Consider the following 22,514-nt stretch of genomic DNA (forward strand, 5'->3'; position numbering starts at 1 on the left):
TCTTGCATTAAACATATGGAAAGGAGAACTGTAGTTTTATGAAACAGAAACGCAGGCAGGGGTGCCCACAGGGTGACTATGGTGCAGACTGCACCATCGAGAGTTTTTGGGGGGATTTTTTCCCTTCCAAATAACGTAAAAATCACATTTATATGTATTTCTAAAATACAGGGTTATTATAAATGATTGACCCGATTTCATAAGTTCACTGTAGCTTTATTATTTGACATATTGTCAAGAAACTTTGCAGACATATAGAAAAACTCAAAAAGTTTTTTTGTGTTGCAGGTTCGCTTCTGATTTCTGCCACGAGAGTGCAGCAGTGAGAATTTATTCAATATGGCGACAGGCAGAGAGAAAGCTTGTGTTGTGCTAGAGTTCATAGCATATGACTTTGTCATTAGGCGTCAGGGCTTGTAGCAATTGCAAGCGGTAAGGCTTCTTCTTCAATCGCTTTCGTAAGATCTTCCAAACGGTAGGCTATGGAATGTTCAGCTCTCTGGTTGCTTTGTTCGTCGACTTCTGTGGGCTTCGTGCAAAACTCGCTCGCACGCGCTCAACCGTTTCTTCAGTCACTGCAGGCTGAGCAGTTGATTTCCCCTTACAGAGGCATCCTGAAGCTGTAAATTGTGCATACCATCGCCGAATGAACTTCGTTCGGAAGTGTCGTTGCATTGTTACGACAGACTGATGTGAATGAAACTCGAGCACAACATAAGCTTCCTCTCTGCCTGTCGCCATATTGAATAAATGCTCACTGCTGCGCTCCCGTGGCAGAAATCAGAAGCGAACCTGCAACACAAGAAAACTTTTTGAGTTTTCTATACGTCTGCAAAGTTTCTTGACAATATGTCAAATAATAAAGCTACAGTGAATTTATGAAATCGGGTCAATCATTTATAATAACCCTGTATATCTAATAATTTAACACCTTACATGAGCCATGTATAATCCATTAGATAAAGAAAAGAAAGTACTTAGGGGCAGGGGTGCTCACAGGTGGTATGATGGAAATTTGATTGAACAAGTTCTCATTGCTGTTAAAAAACAATGGAAGAAGTTAAATGCTGTTGTGCAGTATCTTGAAGTTACAGTGTCTTGCAAATAGTCATATTTTACTTTCAAAATTGCAACTTGCATAAGTAGTAGGCTATTTGATCAAGTACCGTTAAATATATGAACTTCTCTTTTAAGAACTATGCTTTCAAAACATAGCAAAGCAATTTATGTGGATTTATTACTCTACGGTTATTACAAGCATAAAAACACAGTTTTTCATTGTTACGTTTCAGGAAAACACAAGCTCCCTTCATCAAACATTTACTTTTAGTTTGATTAAAGATACAGTTATAACAATGATTATTTTTTTTAAACAAAAAGAATCAGTTATACAATGGATGTTGTCAATGTTACATTGTTGTAATATAGCAACCTAACTGTGAAAAACAAGCAGGCTGTTTTATTTTTATTTCAGATTAAAATTTTGATCACATTATTTTTTATTTAAAACTTATGAATCCCAAATATCATCAGGAAATTCAAATTCATCATTGCTTTCACAAAGTTTCTTGATGCTTTCTGTTACATTAAATTTTAAAGATGGTGGCTTACTCTATTTGTGAAAAAGAAAACTCCATAGTGGGTCTATGCTACCATTTTCATTATTTAATTTATTCCAGTGTTCTTCTGCAATGAACGAAGCTTCCCAGACATTCAAATCTAGGTTTCCCTACACTATTTTTAAAACCCTTCTCTCTTTAATCAAATGCTTCTCTTCGATGATGTGAGCTGACAAACCTGTTCTTGGGTTTAAATTTATAATGTCCAAATCGTTTTCATGCCATCTTATTGCCATTTTCAACTATGTTTGTCCTACATAATCCTTTGAACATGAACAACTTCCTGTAGTTTCCACTGGTATGAAAAATTATAATTTATGTGGAACCTGGCATGTTCTTCAGGTTAAAAAAAAAAAAATAAAAAAATCAATGATATAGGAATTAAGAATTCCAACTTATTGCATGGAGTGTAAAGGAATATTGTTTGTGTAACTATTGCATATTACATATCCAAAAAACAGTGAGAGAAGTATAGCAGATTAATTATACCAAATGCTAATTTTGAGAAGCAAAAATAAATCTTGGTTTCAAGCTTACACTGGTTCTTGAGAACTTTTAAGATTTTCACTCTAGAACCATGATAAAATTTAAGTATAATTCCCGGTTTTCAAGGCAATCTTTATAAAAATTCAAGGGTACAAGCAGATGTTTTCCCTATTTCAACCTTACATATTACCACCTTCCATCCCCCACACATGCTCACATATAGAGTCAGTCTATGGTAAAAACAATATAAAAGGACTCTGTGGTTTTGTGGTTTCAATGTATCGAAAAATTCTAATTCAATTCAATTAAACGGTATAGCCCTAATATTTAAAATATGTAATTTAAGGTGCAGAGTTTAAATTTGCCACTTCACATACTCAGACTTGAAATACATCTACAAACACAAGTCACAAATGTTACGCACAGAGTATACTAATCTACGAAAAATTGTTAATTGTATAAGAATTTCAAACTCAAATATAACTGACCAACCCTATCTTGCAATAATCTTTTTCTGTCAAATAGATTGTTCTGCAAAGGACACTAACAAAGGAAGCCGGCCCCTGTGGCGGAGTGGTTAGCACATCACGCTACGATGCTAGGGGTCCCGGATTCGAATCCCGGCCTGGCTGTGGATGTTTGTGAGTGTCCATCCATCAATTTCATCATATCATCCCTCATCCCCATCTTTGCAAATTAGCCAAAAGTGACACAAAAAGTGAAGTAAAATAAAGCAAATCAAATCAACAAAGTAAACGGATTTAGAGATAATGTATATTTTCAACGCAGCTTTCTTTTCCTTCCTTGATAAAAATTAAAGCTAAATTAAAAAAAAACTTGCATCAGGTATTTATAAATTCAATGAGATTCGAATTAATAAAAGTTGCAGTTTTTCATGTCTACGGAGAAAAAGTCACGCAAAATTCACGCATGATTCCCGGAGCTAATAATTTATGCCGAATTCCAGGAATTCAAGGAAGTCCCGGTGAGGAGCCAACCTGGTTTTATCTAAAATATCTAAAAAATTACCACACATTACGTCAATGTTGGAAAGTTTTCTTGTCTTTTTTCGAGTTACTATTCAGTATGTATTAGCCAACTTACTTTTTTATACTGACTTTTCCCATGAAAATGTCTGAACCCATATAAAAAAAAGGCAGGTCGATGTGATTAATAGTGACTCCAGTTTCTACTTCCATTCTCCGTAATGCACTGATACAAAACAGCACTTTATTTATTATTATTCCTGTCCATCACATTGTCAAATCATATGAAACACAACTGTATTGAAAATTTAATTTCCATAACCTTAAATTTTTAGATGACATAAGTCTTTTTCACATGTCTCCAACAAGATCCAATCTGGTGCCCTGTATGCTTCATAGTTTTGCATGATATAGCTTGTACCTCACACAACATCCTTTTCTTTTTTAACCCATAGATGCTGAGGCTGATTTTCCAGGTATTTGCTCTAACGCCGAGTGTGTTTTCAGCAGGAAATTTGAAATTCTGCAGGCTTCTAAATGAAATTTTACAGTTCCGGGACTAAGAACATTAGAGGTGCAAATAATACCTCGTTTTGTTCAGTATACTTTGGGCTATAATTATGATGTGAAAAAAAATCCATAATCACTTAGAAGAAGAAGAAAAGGAAAATTAACTATATTTTTACACAAAATTTGAAATTCATCGATCCCCCAGGCAGGCTATGACAGGAAGTGAATCTCCAAATCTCCCCCTTCCTCCCCTTCCCTCTGCCGCTGCGCCACCCATACTTTTGGCATCAGGAATGTCGGAATATTGTACTTCTATTCCCAAAAGTGTGTTTTGAAACACCAAAATTGAGAAAGAAGCAATGTTTTTGAAACTAATGAAAATAAACCGAAAAAAAATCACAATTTTTCGGACTCCCCCCCCCCCAATAGTAAAGATGAAATTCAAATTTACTAACTGTTAATTACATACCTCTAGACACATGCAGAACTCAAAACATGTATCTCCGAACATTATGTAAGTTACAGTATGTTAAAAAAGTAACATACTACGAGAGAAAGCTGCTTGTGACACCCAGAAGCCGTCCATAAGGGAAATACATGCTGTGACACCCATGTCATGGCCCGTCCTTTAAGGGTTAATGTGTATAATGAATATGCACACAAAATGCTCAGTTCTCTACTTGTTTGTTTTAAGTCCACTTTATATGCAAATAGGTTAATCAGGACTGGACATGGAGTTTACAATAGGGTCGGAACCATCATGTGTCTCCAAGTATCAAAGCCAGGACCCCTTCAAAAAAGAAACACGGTTACTGTGGTTGCATGTGGAGAAGGTGCTTACTTGTTTTGTATGTCCCCAGTTATATGGTTATATTGCTTTCATATCATCCTAGTAATCTAGCATTATCTTTGACATGTCTTCTACTTGAAGAAATGAGTGTATATGTAGAATGAAAAGTTATGGGCACTTGCTTGTATTGCGAGTGCCCATAACTGCACTGGTGAACTGCACCAGCATGAAATATAGGGTGCACAAATGGGGGGCGGAGGTTACAAGGAACAGATCAATATGGAGGTTTTTGTTTTCTGAAACGCATTTTAACAATCTGATGCAACCTCTAGATTAGCGTATTATATATTTTGACTTAACGACATCTTATTTTGCATGTGCAGTACAAATTTAAGTGGTATTCTTTTGTAAAGATATCAAATTTTGCAAATGGATGCTTGATTGCATGTTGCAGCACAAGATGGACGCATGTTTTGATGCATACTGCAAGTGAAGGAGCATTAGTATTTAAAATATCGACAGTTTATGCCTGCATCCAGTTTATTTGCCCTCCGTGCAACAAAATCGGCGTGTCATTCCGTACTATTACCTACAGGATGCATATCACGAATCAGAACAAGCTTCAGTGCAGACGATGCCATTTTGATTCACAAGCCACACCAGCTCTTGAGGCTGGTATAAATTGATGACATCATGGTTTAACCTGGTGAAAGCTTTGGTGCACACCGGTGAAACACGGAACGCCGAAGCGTGCATCAGCAGTGGACCAGCCTGTCCACTGGTGAAATCCGGAGAGCCCAGCTCGATGAAATCCCACAACAAGAAGTCACGCGGTGTAAGGTCCAGTGATCTTCGGGACGAAAACATTGCACAAGACACTGTGTGGGATATGGGTGATTTGAGTGTTGCCTGACGACATGGATATGAACTCTCAGCTTAACAAAACATACACGCACAAACTATTTGTGTTCCTCGATCGTTCTGGACTGGTTTCATTAACGTAAGTTCAATAGTTTACTTGAAATAAATTTTTGTAGCCCTCAATTATTTCTGCAACACATGGTATTGTTGTGAATGTAGTAAAAAAAAAAAAGGATAAGCTGCTGCAATTCTTATGAACTTTTTATAAGATTTGCATTACCTTGTTTCAGTAATCAAACTTCTGAATATTAAGCAAACTTCAAAATTATATTGAATATTTGTTAATTTTATGTTGAACTTTTGACACTTTGGTAGAATCTCAACAATGAAAAAGAAAGAAAGAACAACTGAAACCCGGAACCTTTGTCAAAGAGTGGTGTAATACCCAACACGCTTGACCACGAAAGTTGACACAACTTAACTATTACATAAATATAAAAATAAACGACCCTGTAATTTTAAGGAAGAAAACTTACTTTATCCGGTGCTCCAACATCAAGCTTGTTCAGACAGTTCACCACATGGGCCATATCTAACCACGGTCTTCCATCTTCTGTTACTTGGTGGAAAACGTAATCTCTGAACAGCTTCAGCATGTAACGATCACCAGTTTCAGCCCAAGTAGGATCAAGATTTAATCTGAAAGAAAGTTACCTTATTAGCAATAAACATTCTCTGAAATACCTTCCACGAAAGCATGGCTTTATGCTCTGTGCTCAATCAAGGTCTTTAACTTGTAACAATTGTAATTAGGGCTGAGACGATACCACCATCAGTCGATACCGATACCCTAACCGATTCCAACCAATACCGATGTCTGTATAATTCCAGTTTGAAATAAAAAAAGGCTAGTTACTGAGTCATGACAACTCATCACATCACATTCTAATAATGCAATTACCTAACTCCCAAATTATTCTCATGTACTCATAGCACTTTGAAATGTCTAGTGACATTCTTATGTGAACTTCTTTCTAGACCCAGAAGATGCAGAAAAAAGAAAAATACATTTTTTAAATGTTGCAAGCCTTTATAAAGTGTTGCAGTTACACCAAAAAATCGGTGGATTATTTTAAGTGTCCCTGCTTCAATTTCATGTTGTTTGGGTTAACCTGGAGACGGAGGAAAATGACGTAAAAATATGTACAAATACAGATATACGAGGGATATTTGTCTTGTAGTGGCAACACTGTTGGTATACGTTTGTCAGTTGTCGCTGGGACAAAAGATGATCCGGTCTTGTTTAGTCTTGTACTACGGATCGTGTGTAGGTGTTTGGTGCTGAATAGTACTGTTGTGTGGAAGTTAGAAGACGTTAAAGTGAAGTATGTGTATAATACCACCCTCAACAAATTCAACCGTTGCCAGATGGACCAAGGCATTTGAAAGTGGTCGTGAATAAGCCATGAAAGAACATGGTGGCGGGCATCCTCGCACTGCAACAGATCCACACCACCTTGATGCACTTTGCAGATTGCTGGAGAATGATCGGCGTTGGACATGTAGTGAATGCAACAACGGGGTTGGGAATTGTTGGAGCACCCACCTTATTCTCCTGACATGAGTCCCTGCGACTTTGATTTGTTTCCCAAGATGAAGGAACCGCCAAGGAGGAGATGCTTTCCAGACGTCCCGAGCATAATCTCGGCCACAGGGTGATCTCTGTGCACGCTGACACGAACGGGAACTATCAATGGCATCCAAGAACTGCTAGATGTTTGGAAATGTGTTCAGGCAGCAGCAGGACATTTCATGGAAGGATTGTAAATTATTCCAGGTATGTATCTTCTTTCATCTCTCTTTCTCATACATGTTGCCACTACAAGCAAAATGGCCCTTGTATAATAATGCTCTTTTGGCCAGCTCTGTTTATGCCCTGTTGAAAAACAACTCGCTAGAGTGCAGTGTCGGTATCGGTCAGCAGTCACACAAAAGGCTTACACGGAAGGATAAGAAGCCACAACCGTCCCTCCCTCCACACAGTGACATTCATCCCTTTCCCAAGAACTCCGGAATAAGTCCAGCATGGTAATGTTGGTTTCGAAAACGTCCACGTTCTTACCCCACGAGTTTGCAGGCAAGAATTGGCAATAAATGGTTTCTTCCACCAGGCAGGTGCAGCACTTTCATCCCACCTTTGATCTTGTAATCTGCTTCCCTGGAGCGTACAGCTTTTCTCGGAAATCTACATGGAATTCCTATGTTGGGTGAACGAACCTTTGAAAAAGGATAAATCTTGATAAATGAGTTGATTCTCTCGCTGCTCTCCTAGCCACGGAAGGTCATTGGTATCCATGAAGAAATTTCAACTGATACTTACAGATACCGATACCACTGGTATTGGCCGATCGGTATCGGCTCAGCCCTACTTGTAATCCTTGCTCTGACAAAAAGGAATTCCACGATGTTTCTATGCTGAAAAAAATATGATCTTACTTGCAGAAAAATCAACCTAAACATGAAAATAAAAAGACAAACCTTAAAGTTATTTAAATATTACATTTGAAATTACCTAATTTCAAGAACCAATATCCAGCGCCTATAAAGATAATAACTTTCCACAACATCATGAATAATATTAACTTATGGAAAAGTTAGTGTAAATTTGAGGTTCAACAAGGGATAGAACCTGGATCTTTGCCTTTCCATGTCAAAGGGACCTTTACCACTGGGAATTTGGTGGTTAGTTAAGTAGCATTAGAGTTTAAATACAGGACGCAGGACTGATGTTCATGACATGATTGTTAAACTGATCGCAGCTCCAACTGGCGGTTGACCTTCATGGCTATTTCTGGCACATCCTGTCCCCCAATCATTTTCTAGGGTGTGTGGTCCGATGGGTGTCAACACTCAGCTGCGAAGAAAAAGCTAATGGATCACATCACTTTCCCGAAGCAACGTTGCCAAGCGTACTTCTGTTTTTGCCAGTTGTCTTTATATGACTCTGTGTCCGCCTGCATTTCGACCTGTAGGTAGTCCTTCCGGAAACTTCGTCGTGCAGAACCACGTGTGCAGTTGACCCCGCTGATTTCTGGTGCTGACCGAGAAAACTCTTTCTCACTTATCAGTATGTTTGGCAACTTGTGGTATATACCAAACACTCATTTGTTTCATCACGTGAACAAGGTTCGGTACCTTGTGACTCGAAAATCCTCGATCTCAGTCGAAGAAAATTCAACTGATCACTGATTCGCTGTTTCCCAGCCGCCAGTTGGAGCTGAGTTCAGTATAGCCTCTACCCCCCCCCCCCCTTTCAAAAAAAAGAAACAATAAACTTGATAGATAAAAGTACATACATCTTAATGGTAGAATGAAATGCCTACTGGATAGCTATTAATACTTGCACTAAAATTCCCCAGTTGCTACAATGAGGTGAAGATATGTCAAAAGAAGCCAAAGCACTTACTCAGGACGCTCATTAATTGTTCCGAGTTTCACAAGCAGCCGGCAGAGGCGTCCATTCTCCATCTCCTTTTCAAGTTCGTTTTCTAGCACGTCTCCTCGCAGTTGGATTGAATCTAACTGGGTGTAGAACCTTGCTCCAATCATCGGCATGAGATCTGTGACACTCCTGGCTCTCTGAGTGCCAGAGAGGAGGTACCTGGAAGAAATAACAGAAAAGCTATTCATTTATATTCATAGATAGAATCCCTTTACAGGTTTGGTGTGGTTAGTTTTGCACAAACGATTTTGCTTTTCTGATATTTCACTCTCAATATTGTTCAAGTCATAACCATCAGATGCAGTTAAGTTTTGAAATGAGACATCTCATGGATAGTGCATATTCGGTGTCCCTATTTAACTAAATTTAACAAAATGTTGGTATTTGTAATGCAGGGCTGGTCAATTTTTAGTAAATGAACTGTTTCCTGAATATTATGGTTTGGAATTTCTTGTGTTTGTAATAGAAGCATAAACCAAGAAAGGCATGTACTCTTGCTGGAAACTGAACTGAAGTTGCTCTAAATAGATGCAAGAGATTGCAAATAAATTAATGGAAAGGATATGATATTAAATGGAGTACAAGACTTTCTTTCTTTTGCTGGCCAGTACAATATTTTACCATATTTTCATGGATCCAATATCCTATTTTTTGTCATATTACTCACAATGAATCTCATATGGAGAAAGCACTGAGGAGAATGAAGAGAGGTACAGCACCTGGAGGTGATAAAGTGCCAGTGGAAATGATACAAGGAGCTAGAGTGATTTTTGTGCAGTGGCTATACAGTGTATTGAAAAAGTGTCACAAGAGAGAGAAGGGCCAAGAGATTAGACAACGGGACTAATAGTTCCCATTTTCAAGAAGGGTGACAGAAAGCAATGTAAAAACTACAGAGGAATAACACTAATGTACCACTCAGCAAAGGTGTATGAGAAAAGAATAAGGGAAGCGACAGAGCTGAACATGAGAGAGGAACAGTATGGATTTAGAAAAGGCAGATCAACAGTAGATCTGATATTCACCATAAGGCAAATACAGGAAAGGCACTACGAGTATGGAAATGTTTTGATTATAGCATTTCTAGATATAGAAAAGGCACACGACAGCATGGACAGAACAAAGCTTTGGAAGGCTCTAAGAGAGAAAGGGTTGAGGAAGAGATAGTGCGTAGAGTGAAGAGCACATACAAGGCCAATCAGAGCTGTCTGACGACACCAGTGGGAAGAACAGAGTGGTTCAGTATAAGTAATGGACTAAAACAGGGAAGATTTCTTTCCCCACTGCTCTTCACATTACAATGGATGCAATTAATGAAGAGGTAGGGAAGAAGATAGGAGATGAAGGCTCTGTTGTTCGTTGATGACTTAGTAATATGAGACAGCTTGATAGTTGGAATGAGGAAATCAGAAGAGCAGGAATAAAATTCAGTGCAGAAAAGAGTGAGGTGCTAATAACAACAAGAAACAGAGCCAGACATGAACCATGAATAAAGATGAACACGGAAGAGTTGAGGGTACTGGAGAGCTTCAAATATCTAGGAAACATAATTGAGAGAAGTGGAAGAATAGATGAGAAGGTAAACAGAAGAGGACAAATGGATGGTGGACTATATCAAAGCGTTCGAAGATTAATACGTATGGAACATGGATGTGCCTATGAAATGCAAGATAATATACAACCCATACTATGTGCCAATAATTACGTACGGAGCAGACTTGGACAATAACAGATAGAGACAAAAGAAAGATGCAGGCAGTGGAGATGAAATTTTTAAGGAGTATATGGGGGAGACTAGAAGGGATAGAATAAGGAATGAGGAGATATGACAGACAGTGGGTGTGGTGAAGCTTCAGGACATAATAGATCAGGCACAGATGAGATGGTTTGGACACATGAAGAGGATGGATACAGAAATACTACCAGTAAGAGCTTACAATGCACAAGGAGTGGGAATAAGACCAAGGGGGAGACCAAGATGTTGGTGGAAAGCTCAGATAGTGGAGAGTGTTTGGAGAAGAAGAACACCGTGGTGTGGTGAAAGACCAGGAAAAATGGAGAGGCTTGACTTCTATGACGACCCAGCCAGAGGCAGGAAACTGCATAAAATGATGATTACTCAAACAGTGCTATATTGTGGACAGTGCTAACAAATTTCTTTATTAACTGACTAATAAAAACAACACAAGAATCATCAGATAACTGAAAAGTAAGTAATGGTCTCAAACCAATAAATAGTAATTTCTAATTGAACAACTACTTCTGATGGAAAAAGTTAGTAAACATTATAATACAGGAATGTCAAACCTAAATTATCCACAAAGAAAGATACTTTTTAATTTCACAAACATAGCCATTAAACTGATTTATGCTAATTGCAACTTTTGTAATAACTCACATATTATTTGAATTATTAACTATTACACATGTAATCAAACATCAAATTTTAATACAGGTCAAGTGGGACGATTTAACACACATCAACCCCTTGGATTCACCATCTCATACACACAGACAATATCTAGACTCAAGTGGCACAGAAGATCTGCATATTTACACAAGTAAAATATTTCCAATCCAAATAGAAAATAAACATAGCATGAGGGCAAATCGAAAAGTCCTTGCCCCTAACTTTCTTTCAGCAGAAATATTAGTTTGATTAAGAAACCAAGATATACATTCAATGCAATAGACTTTTCTTGGAACGGCCCAGCATTGCTGCTCCGCGGCACAGCGCTACTGTCAGTTTGCAAAAATGGCTGTAGTACTCAACAGGTCCACGTTGCATGAGCAGCAAAGTGTTATTCGTTTTCTATGGAGCAAAGGAAGAACGCCCATCAAGATCCATGGGAAATGCAGCAGACGTATGGGGACGATTGTCTCGTTTTGAAAAGTGTGCGGTGGTGGTGTTGTGAGTTTGAAAATGGCAAATGTGTTTATCCTCCACGATAGCGCCAGGCCTCATATGAAAAACAGGACCATCGACAGTCTTCAGTCATTTGAATGGGAGATTCTGGAGCATGCACAGTATAGTCCAGATTGCCCCCAGTGATTTCCATGTGTTCAGTCCACTGAAGAAGTTCCTGGCAGGACAGAGGTTCATTTGCGAGGATGAAGCGAAGACCGCTATCCGGTGGTGGTTCCACAATCAACCAGCCGAATTCTTCTACAGCAGCATATGCGAACTAGTGGTGGGAGAAATGCCTGAACCCCTGTGTACTATGTGGAAAAATAGTGCAAGGTACATAGTATAACGATGGAACGTGATGAAATGAGAAGAAAGTGAGACTAAATATCGAGAAGACGATTCAGTCTAATTTATCTCACTAATCAATCACTTTGATAAATGTCCTCGGTTAAATATGAAGTCTTGATTGGCGCATCATTTTATATATATACCTGTCAGAGTTCAAATCAAGCACAAGCACAGTAGGAAGCTACGGATATATGTTGAAAAGGAATACCAGCTTACATATGATGAATAGTGTTTAGTTCAAACAATAATAAATATTTTATAATTATTATATTGATAAAACACTAGAAATAACAAAAGTTACAAGAGCATCAAATTATGCATTTGTCTACAAGAACATATGAGGTAGAGTAAGTCTTTTTCTTAATATTTGGCATGCATCAGTTCTACATCTGAGTATACTCAATGTGTCAATTTCTTCAACCAGGTTTACAAGATGGCTTCCATTTTTCCATTTTTAAAACTCCACATATGGTTAATTCACATCCAAAATGCAGAAGATACTTCTCTCACTTTGTCTTATTTCTCAAAACATTGAATTGAGGTAATGCATTATTCATGTACTAGCTTGATAATGCAGATGCAAGCAGAAAATAATTTCCTGCTTCCAATTTTTAAACTTGGCACTTTTCACAAGTTACAAACCTTTTTTAAAGATTATGCCATTATAAAAGCATTTTCAAGATTCTGTTGTGAACAAAATGTCTCTATATAGTTTAAAAAAACTATTAAAGATTAACTTGCAAAGTATAATCTTTCAAAATATCCAGATTTATACAAATATCAATCCTTCACCAATAGCCACATTTTTTTCTTATCTTCCATCCATCATGAGATCCTCTAAAGTCACAGACAACTAGTATTAGAGCAACTAGTTCAAGCCAGATTTTTTAGTATGAGTTATCTTCAATTGTTTTTATTTTATATTTTTGTCCATAAGTGCTTAACAGCTTGAATGTTTGTGTAGTAAATGTACATATTTGCTCTGTTACAGCTATTGTACTATGTATATCACAATATACTTATCTAATGATTACAATTACCATTATTTGAATGTTGATACAAAATACCAAGTATGACATCATATTATACATTGAACAATTTTAAAGAGTTGACCTTTGTATATAAACCTTGATGCCAATGAAAATGTACATAATTTCAATAAATTTAATTATAAATTTGAATGTATCATATCTTTCTTGTCTGAAAGAACACACATGATTTAAAATATTTGTTTTTCATTTTATCAGTCAAAAATAACTGTTATGAATATGAATTCAAAATATTGCACAATTTGATAATTTTGTCATTATATACAAATTGGCTTTTTTAAACATCATATTTAATAAAATTAGTTTAAATAGTAATTTCGGACATTTAATTGCATTATATGAATAAATTTTGAGTAATCATATGACTAAATTATTATAGATACTGCACAAATGTGGAACTTTGAACTTAGCCTAACCATTTTCATATGTTGTTATGACAATGTATTATTTTTATTGTCATAATAGAACAATTCCTATATTTTTATTTCCCTGCATGTTTATTATTTCGGCAGTAATAAAATTGGGGCAAAGACTTTTCAATTTGCCCTCGTAAATACACACATCTACTTGTTCTCCCCCCCCCCCCACAATTTAACTTTACTTTCTTCTGCTGAATATTTCCACTGCAACTAAAATGGGCACTTCTATAGGGTTCCCACATCAACTACAAATGGATGTTCCCCAATTCACAGTACATTTCAATTTGAGATTAATTTCAGAAAAGCCTTTTCAATCTCACCCCATAGCAATATATCATTTGCGCACACAGTGATGTCCATTGAACCGTGGAAACTGCAGGTTGGCACTGCGAGTCAGTGCATGCACGTGTTGCCACGTTCAAATTACATCTTTACTACGCTGAATAAAAATCTGTATAATATCGGTTTTGCAATGTGGATTGACAATGATAATGGAATTTAAAAACAGATGCAAAGAGCTTAAAAACAAGACCAATATTGCATTTGTAGGACTACCCAATACTAAGAAAAAGTTGTTTCACAAAATTAATAAGAACGGTTTTTTCACAAATTTTAAAAATCTAAAAATTAAGAGTTGTGTTTAAAACCTTTCTGCCTGCATCGAACAAAACTTCATGATCGGACCACCCGATCCTTATTTATAGAATTTCAAAGAAAGCGAAGGTTTGCAAAAATAAAAAAACATCTTTTTTATTCTCATGACAATAAAAAATAGAAGGCATACATGAAAAAACATTGTTAGCATAGATTAAAGCAGAACTGAATAAGCTAAATTTTGATGCAACTCGTTTTTAAGTAGGTCTACTGGTCAATTTTTAATTGGACTCTAAACTCTATTATAATTTTTAACCCAACAGTAGCTTATACTCCTTCATTGGCTTACAGGGTTGCTAGGTGAAACAAAATTTACAGTTTGAAAGTAAAATTCACTCAGTTGAGTCATTATTTAACCTTTAGCCAACGGACCTCTTGCGTGGCTGTATTCTCATTCACGGCAGTGCAATTTTAAGCCCATGCTTTTCAAACTTGTTGCGAAGTACAAAGAAATCGTAATTCAAGAACTAGTTGTCATAGACAGATGAAATTTGTTTTGTTTTCTTTCTTAGAGACAGGCCTATTAGCAGAGGAAAAATGTATACATTGTGCCTCCCAATAATTAGTGTTAAATGAAGAAGAAGAAGAAGAAAGTTGAATTTCTTTTTAAAAAAATTGGCCCCTGTAGCCCCTACATAGACCAAAATGAAAGATAAAAATGTAGTATGTAGGGGTGATACAATCCTACAATCGTGCAAAGTTTCGTTGAAATCAGACTGGTACTTCTTGAATAAAAATATAATAACCTTATATAGAGCTGCAGTGTTGGCAGCTTCGGGACAATGTCTCGAATTTCACATCTAGAATCGGCCCTATGAACGCTGGATGGACCAAATTTGGAGGGAAGCACGACGAAAGACCACTCTATGAGGATATGATATGTAATGCATGTGTCGCAACTTTGAGAGGAAAAAAAAAAGAACTGAAATTACGGGGTTTGGAAATTTTGCATGATTACGGAAAATTTCGAGCTTTGGGGCCCCGCTTTCCCTCTGGACCCTTAACTTTTGGATGTTACATAAAATGTTGGTTTTTACTAATTCTTGCATTTAAATTGAAATTGTTCAAAAAGATAGTAGTTCAGCAGTTATAGCCTTTTATCTTCAATTTATCTTACAGTTACAAAAGGGAAAAACAGGCCTATTGTTAATAAAAGTAACAATGGATGTATTGTTTTGCAATTTCAGTATATAATACCTATATACGTAAACTAATGATAATACCTTTATACGTAAACTGATGAACAAAAAAGACAGAACTGAAACACAGTGTATAGTTTTCAAGAAATAATGCGTTAATTGCTGCCATGTACTAACACATGGTCTGGGCAAATTTCAACAATTGGGCCTTTGCCCCCGCATCCCCCCTGAATCCTTAATTGTTGGATCTTGTTCAACATGTTGCTTTTTACTTTGGTAGAATTTAGTTTTTCAAAAAGATGCAGCAGTTTACAAGTTATAGCCACTTTTAGAAATCTATCCCATAATAATATGGTGGTACCAAAGGGAAACAAAAGTTAATAGTAGTAACAATGCTTTGTAATTCGAGTGTCCTATCTTCATATGTGTACTAAAGATAAAAAAAAGAGAACTGAAATATCGTGTGTAGTTTTTGGGAAATTGCATGCTAATTGCTGCTGGATAAAATATCAACCATCCGTATTAAGGGGTTCACATGTGGCAGTTGAAATTTCGACCTCCAGGTGACTAAAAGTTAAACTTTAAATGTTTCTGTTTGGAGTAATCAAAGGTACCAAAAATATCTCAATGGACGAGGATGCAAAGCATGCAATGTAAAATCTCTTACATTGATTGATTTCATTTATTTTACTTCGCGTTTAGTGCCTCTTGCCTAATTTGCGAAGATGGGGATGAGTGATGAAATTGATGAATGGACATTCACAAACCATTGGCGTTGCAGCGCGATGTGCTAACCACTCGGCCACAGGGTCCGGCTAAAATCTCTTACAGTTCTCATACAATAAGTGGAAGGAAAAATCAATGTGGAAATTTTGTGTAAATCAAGAACTCAATGTGAAGGTGGTTGTGCTATTGATGATGATGATAAAAATTACTTACAAAATGAGATTTCGAAGGTCTGTTGAGTAGCTCCTAGCTACAAGGTCAAGGGAAGTCTGCAAATTTTCTCGCTGGACTGCTAGGAGAGACTTGCATGCTAGTGCCAGGACCAATCTCCCAAGAGCTGTTAAATCTTCTTGCTGAAAAACACATGATCTGCTATGAACACAAACTTCAATTAAACTCTGACCATAGCTCAGTAATCTCAACACTGAATAGCAATAGAAAAGAAACACTGCCAAAATGCCAATCAACTCCCAGAAATATTAACAAGTACACAATTTCGTATCCATATTGTGATTATGTCTGGGCAGTGTTGAAAATATGGATATTTATTGACAACAATTATAAAATTCATTTGAATCAGTTTCCAAATTCAAATACTTATGAGTAATATTAACAAATGAAAATGTTATTAAAGAGAAAATTAAAAACTAGAGCCGAGCCAATACAGATACATCGGCCGATATCAGTGGTATCAGTATCGGAAAGTATCAGTTGGAATTCATCTACCGATTCCAGCCGATACTTTTGCGGCATTTTGGTCTTTCACGGGGTCTGTAAGAATGCCGCACAACACTTTCGCAGTCTAATTATGCTGGAAGTTATGCAAAACTCAAACTTCCTTGTTATTTTCCACGAAAAACTGTATTTGTTTTGATTACATAACATCTATTTTTAACATTCTGATGTAATTCTTGAATATTCTAAAGCAAAATGTATTGTACATTGATGCATATAATTGGGGTAAAATACAGAGGCTGATCAGTCTCCATCCAGACAGCACCACCTAGCAAACCAGTTTGCACAGAACACCCAACTGCACACACACGATGAGCAGAGTCGGAACAATGGACTGGTGTTAAGACGGGCCACTGTTAGTCATATACGAGGGGCAATCAGATTGCTCCGTCCCTAACATAGAAGGAATGACGTTACGATTGATTTTTTATTTTTTTATTTTTTAGTGATCCTTTATATCCTTTCAATCTGAATTGAAAGTCTAAGTAACGTACAGGTTTCTATTTACAGGGGTTTAACTGAGTGAAGTTGTGTCAATGTGGCAGAATGGAGAAAACTGAGGTGAGAGCGGTGATCAAATATTTTGTGAAGAAGAAGTTGACGGTATCCAAAATTCATGAGGACTTGGTGGATACATTAGGGGACAGTGCTCCTTCATACAGTATGGTGAAGAGATGGTGTCGTGAGTTTAATTGTGGGAGAGAGTCGTGTGAGGATGAACATACAGGTGGAGCACCAAAAACTGTCATGACGACCGAAAACATTAACAAAGTCCACAATATCGTGCTGAAGGATCGTCGAGTCACTATCCGTCATGTTGCAGAGATGTGTGGCCTGTCATATGGCACTGTGCAAAACATAATTAATCCAGGAATTGCAAATGAAAAAAATTGCTGCAAGATGGGTCCCTCGAAACCTCACCCCAGATCAGAAGCGCACCCGAGTCAGTCAAGAACTTCTTGACAACTTTCGTGCTGATATAGACAATTTCCTTGCCCGATTTGTAACTTTGGATGAAACATGGGTCCATCACTTCGACCCAGAAACAAAATCACAAAGCATGGAGTGGAAACACCCACATTCTCCACCAACGAAGAAGATCAAGGTGCAAACGTCAATCAAGAAGGTGATGGCCTCAATTTTCTGGGACTGCAAGGGTGTCCTTCTTGTGGACTATCTACAAAGAGGCCAAACCATCACTGGCACATACTACAGTGACCTAATCAAGAAATTACGTGATTCCATCAAGAAAAAGAGGCATGGGATGTTGACCCGTGGTGTGCTCCTTCACCAGGACAATGCACCTGTCCACACCTCACGCATTGCGAAGGCCGCTATCGCAGATGCATCGTTCGAATTGCTGCCACACCCACCCTATTCCCCAGATTTGGTCCCCAGTGATTTTCATTTGTTCAAACATTTGAAGAATGACATTCGTGGGCAAAAGTTTTCTGATGATTCTGAGGTGATAAGGGCTGTGGACTCATGGTTGGAGGACCAGTCGGAAGATTTTTTTTTGCAAGGTATCCACGCGTTGGAGCACCGATGGGAGAAGTGCATTGGAGTTGCAGAGGAGTATGTTGAAAAATTAAAAAAAAATTGAAACCCTATTGCCGCTCTTTCTATGTTAGGGTCGGAGCAATCTGATCGACCCTCATAATTAAACGAAATGCACCGCAGCCGCCTCCACAGCCCACATCACCAACAAAATCACATCCAAAGAGGGCACCTGTGAAACTAACAAGACACGTGATAAAGAAGATCTGGAAGACCGGTGTCACTTTGTGTGTCAATGCAAAGAAAGTTTCTCCAAAGGTTTCATGATTGTGACTGGATTTTGCTACAGAGGGAAGCTGACGATTCGTCATGTTGAAAAAAAAATGACAAAATCAATGCTGCGTATTACCAAGAACATGTCCTATCACCAGTGTACACAAAATAAATACCGGTCTTGCAAGTCCGATGGATTTTTGTGCTTTTGGACTTCTCAAACCGTGCCTTTCAACACGTCTGTGTTGCACCGTGCATGGCCTATGGAAAGCCTGCAAGCAGGAGTGGAACAATTTGACCCTGGTACAGCTGCAACGAAGTCTGCTGCAGTGGAAACTGCAATGTCGTGCAATAGATCACACAGGTGGCCATTACATCGAGCATGATCAATGGTGGCTGGCTGGGTTCTCTTAGGTAAGCAACACTTTCATTTTGTTCAGATGGAGTCAGACAGATCAGCCTCTGTATATACACACTAATATTGATCGATATTTAGAAGAAATTTTAATTATTGTAATTTTCAAGTATCGGTATCGGTGGGAATCGATAAAGAGTATCAGCATCGGCTCAGGCCTATTAAAAACAAACTTAATTCAGGAAGTCTATGTTGCTTCTCTATTCATAAACTTTAACACTATTCTTTTGTATCAATGAATCTAAATGTTAAAATATACAAAGGAGTAATTATGGCTGTAGTTTTGTATGGATGTGAAAAACAGCCCTGTACACTAAAGGACAAGAAAGAAATTAAGAAGTCAGTTCCAAGGTTTCGACTCTTTCTCAGGGGCATCTAAAGGGAGGAAAACATGCAGGTTGGGAGATGCAGATGCTGTTCAACTTGAAAACTGGTGTGAATGGTCATGAGTGGATTAATATTCTCCAAGACAGGAACATGTGGAGTACACATGTTGCTGCAGCAGTGAACCTTCAGGTTTAAGAATGCCAAACATCCTATTAAATCGAATAGCATGAAATTACACTAGTCAAGGTCACATGCCTTGACTGTTTTACCTTGTCGCCTCCTCCCCCTGGCCCTTTGGGGCTGCCACACTTGTTGTAAGTAACTCAGTCAACACTTTGCACATTTCATGTGTTCCGTGTACTGTGTAAGGATTATTTGGTTTCGTATTTAGTATGGGGTGAAACTGAGAACAAGAATCCTATGTGTAGTACATTACCAGGTGTTGGTAATGGTAGTGTGCATGCATGTCGAACAGACATTACAAATCAAAGTAAAATCATCATAGGAAATTGTTTACAAGCTTTTCAGGAATCTTGGCTATGACGAAGAAGCCCGAAAAACATCAACTTTACTCATATAGTATTTTGTGTATAGTGTTAAGTTAACAGGCAATTGTGAGTGTGTTGCAAGGTTGCATATATTTAGGGGTTGTCGAAAGTTTGTAGTGTTTAACCCTGCTTTGGTTGACTATGTCGGAGTAACGCCGATGGTCGACATGTTAGCATGAAGCTAACACCTCAATTTTTTTCAAATTTAGTTCATCTTCTTTGGTTCTCAATGTAATTTTTATTCATTATGTGAATATACCACATTGTTATATCATCACGTCCAGTGTACTATGGCCAATGAAAATTTCCTTGAGTTTGATTATCATCTTCAATGGCTGATACTTCACTGTTGCTTTCCTGATAACTTATGCCAGGATGCACCACATCATTATCTTCTGAATACAGAATATCGCTATGCCCCTTACATACACTTCCATAGTCTCTATCATCCATTAACCATTGCAATATATTAGGGATGTGAAGAAGTTGAAAATTTACCGATGCCGATGTACTCACCGATAATTTTTGGAACCGATACCGATATTTAACCGATTCCGATACATAAGATTATTCAACAGAAATGGGATGTTATTTTCAGCACTACAAAAATAAATTTGCTATGTACGTTTCTATTGCATATCATACGTATATACATATATATTTTCAAGATATGCGAATGTGCATTTGCATCTAAAAAAAAGTGGTTACGTGAACCTTTAAGAACAACATAGATTCTCAAGAGATTTAACATTAGTACACAAGCAGTTCTTTGAAATGCAAAATTAATTCCTGTTCTTAATGTTGTAAATTTAATGCTGGCAGATTAAACTTCAGAAACATGAGTTTTGGAAGCACTTCTGGAAGTAACCTACTTCTTCTCTTATAGCAAATCTGTCCAACAACACTTAAAACGGATGCAGCAGGTATGCCCAAGTATTTTCTCACCCCTTTGCTTCAGGTTTGGATACTCATTTTTAAATTTCCAATATAAAAGCAGATCCTGGTCACATGGAATAGTCGGTTCAGCAATGCATTGTTTCATTTCTGATTTGATGTAGGTTGATCATCTGAATGAGAGTTTGCAATAATTTTATTACCAAAAAAACTACAATGATGAAGAATCATAACCTAATTTTCAATAAATTTTACAAAATTAAAATATAAAACTCATTAGAAGGTAAAACTCTAGTATTATCATACCGGTTTAAATATCGGATTTTTGCCGATGCCGATATGTCAATTTCTGCTGGATTCTGTAAATACTTATTCATCATATTTCTTAAACATGGTATCTAGCTTAATAATCAACTTTAAAAACTGCTTCCACTTGCAGCATTAGGACAAATTCATACTCTCAAATTATCCTTGGATTTCTTTAGTAGCAACGCCAATTCTGACGATATTTAAATAAATGCATACCTGGTGCGAAATTGTCACACCTCACCTCAAAATGGGGGAAAAGTTTACAGCATTTTGCTCCACTCGGACCATGAGAATTGAATGTATAATGGGAGAAAATGTAAAACTGGGGAATGCATTGTACGTTTGCAGATTCACTATGCAACTCACAAAGTAACTAATATAACAGAAAATTGGCACCCTTCAGGCTGAATAATCTTCAACGTTGCATTCGCTGAAGATGTTTAATTTGCCTTATTTCAACAACACAAATTGATCACAATAACACTTCCTCCATGATGGATTCCATGGAAATGAGTGCTGAAAACTGCACTGCGTGGCAATGAGGGCAATGCTAGATGGCTGTACAGAATTGATAGGTCTCAAATATGGATCGTGAAGTAAAAGACGCAGTGACATTGAAAATTAAGTGAACATAGTCATCATCTCCAATGTGAAAATTCAGTTTTGTATATCTTGCAATACACAGTGATATGTGAAAATAAATTAGATGAAACTACCTACCCTAACACTATATGTTTCTACTATTATTATCACATTAAAATGATGTTCGATTGAATGTTAAAACTGCATTTTATTATTTTGCAGAAAATGATTATCCCTTTCGGTAAGTGAACAATGATGTACACGTACGTACTTCTTGCACTGTGATACAATATTTGTAATTACTTAGGCAGGTCATCAGCATGTGTATCCATTTTATACTTTGGTCTGTAGATATTGCATACGGGTGACAGAAACTATAGGGACAAACTTCAGGAGGTGATTCCTGACAGGTAAAGGAACAAAAAAGTTCATATCAACATATGTCCTGAAATGGACGGTGAGTCTGCAATAAAGCAATTAGTACCGGTACACATAACATGGCATGGCTTTCATTTATGTTACAACAGGTGTTCAAAGTGGCCTCCATGGGATGCAATGCAAGCGTCCACACGTCGCATCATGGATTGCCTCACTCGTTCGAATCTTCTAGCCTGTACCCAAATAGCATCACAGGCTAAACGGACACACTGTTCAAGGGTCTGCACATGAGGAAGTGGCTCAGCATACACAACACTTTTCAAATGCCCCCACAAGTAAAAATCAAGGTAAGTCCAGTGATCGAGCGGGCCATATCACAGGGTCTCCTCATCCGATTCATCTTCTGGGGAAGATGTTGTTGAGGTGTTGACGAACAATAATGCGAAAGTGGGCTGGCGCTTGCCAGAGGCACATTCTGAAGCAAATGAGGCAGAGTGTTCTGCAGGAAATCCAGGAATGTCCGTCCGTTAAGGTGTTGTGGAAGAACAAATGGTCAAAG

The 22,514-nt window shown here is 37.5% G+C and overlaps 1 protein-coding gene across 1 annotated transcript in view; it reads right to left on the reverse strand.

Moving 5' to 3' along the window:
• PAN3 (Poly(A) specific ribonuclease subunit PAN3) overlaps positions 1 to 22,514 on the reverse strand; it is a 121,008-nt gene that overhangs the window by 19,821 nt on the left and 78,673 nt on the right. The window contains exons 10-12 of the mRNA XM_083114831.1: positions 16,211 to 16,350; positions 8,719 to 8,913; positions 5,789 to 5,951 (exon numbers count right to left, since the gene is read on the reverse strand). Of these exons, the coding sequence (XP_082970957.1) occupies positions 5,789 to 5,951; positions 8,719 to 8,913; positions 16,211 to 16,350 (498 nt within the window). The remainder of the gene's footprint in view (positions 1 to 5,788; positions 5,952 to 8,718; positions 8,914 to 16,210; positions 16,351 to 22,514) is intronic.

This window comes from Lepisma saccharinum, chromosome 29, assembly GCF_977018435.1.
Source record: "Lepisma saccharinum chromosome 29, izLepSacc3.1, whole genome shotgun sequence".
Lineage (NCBI taxonomy): Eukaryota > Metazoa > Arthropoda > Insecta > Zygentoma > Lepismatidae > Lepisma > Lepisma saccharinum.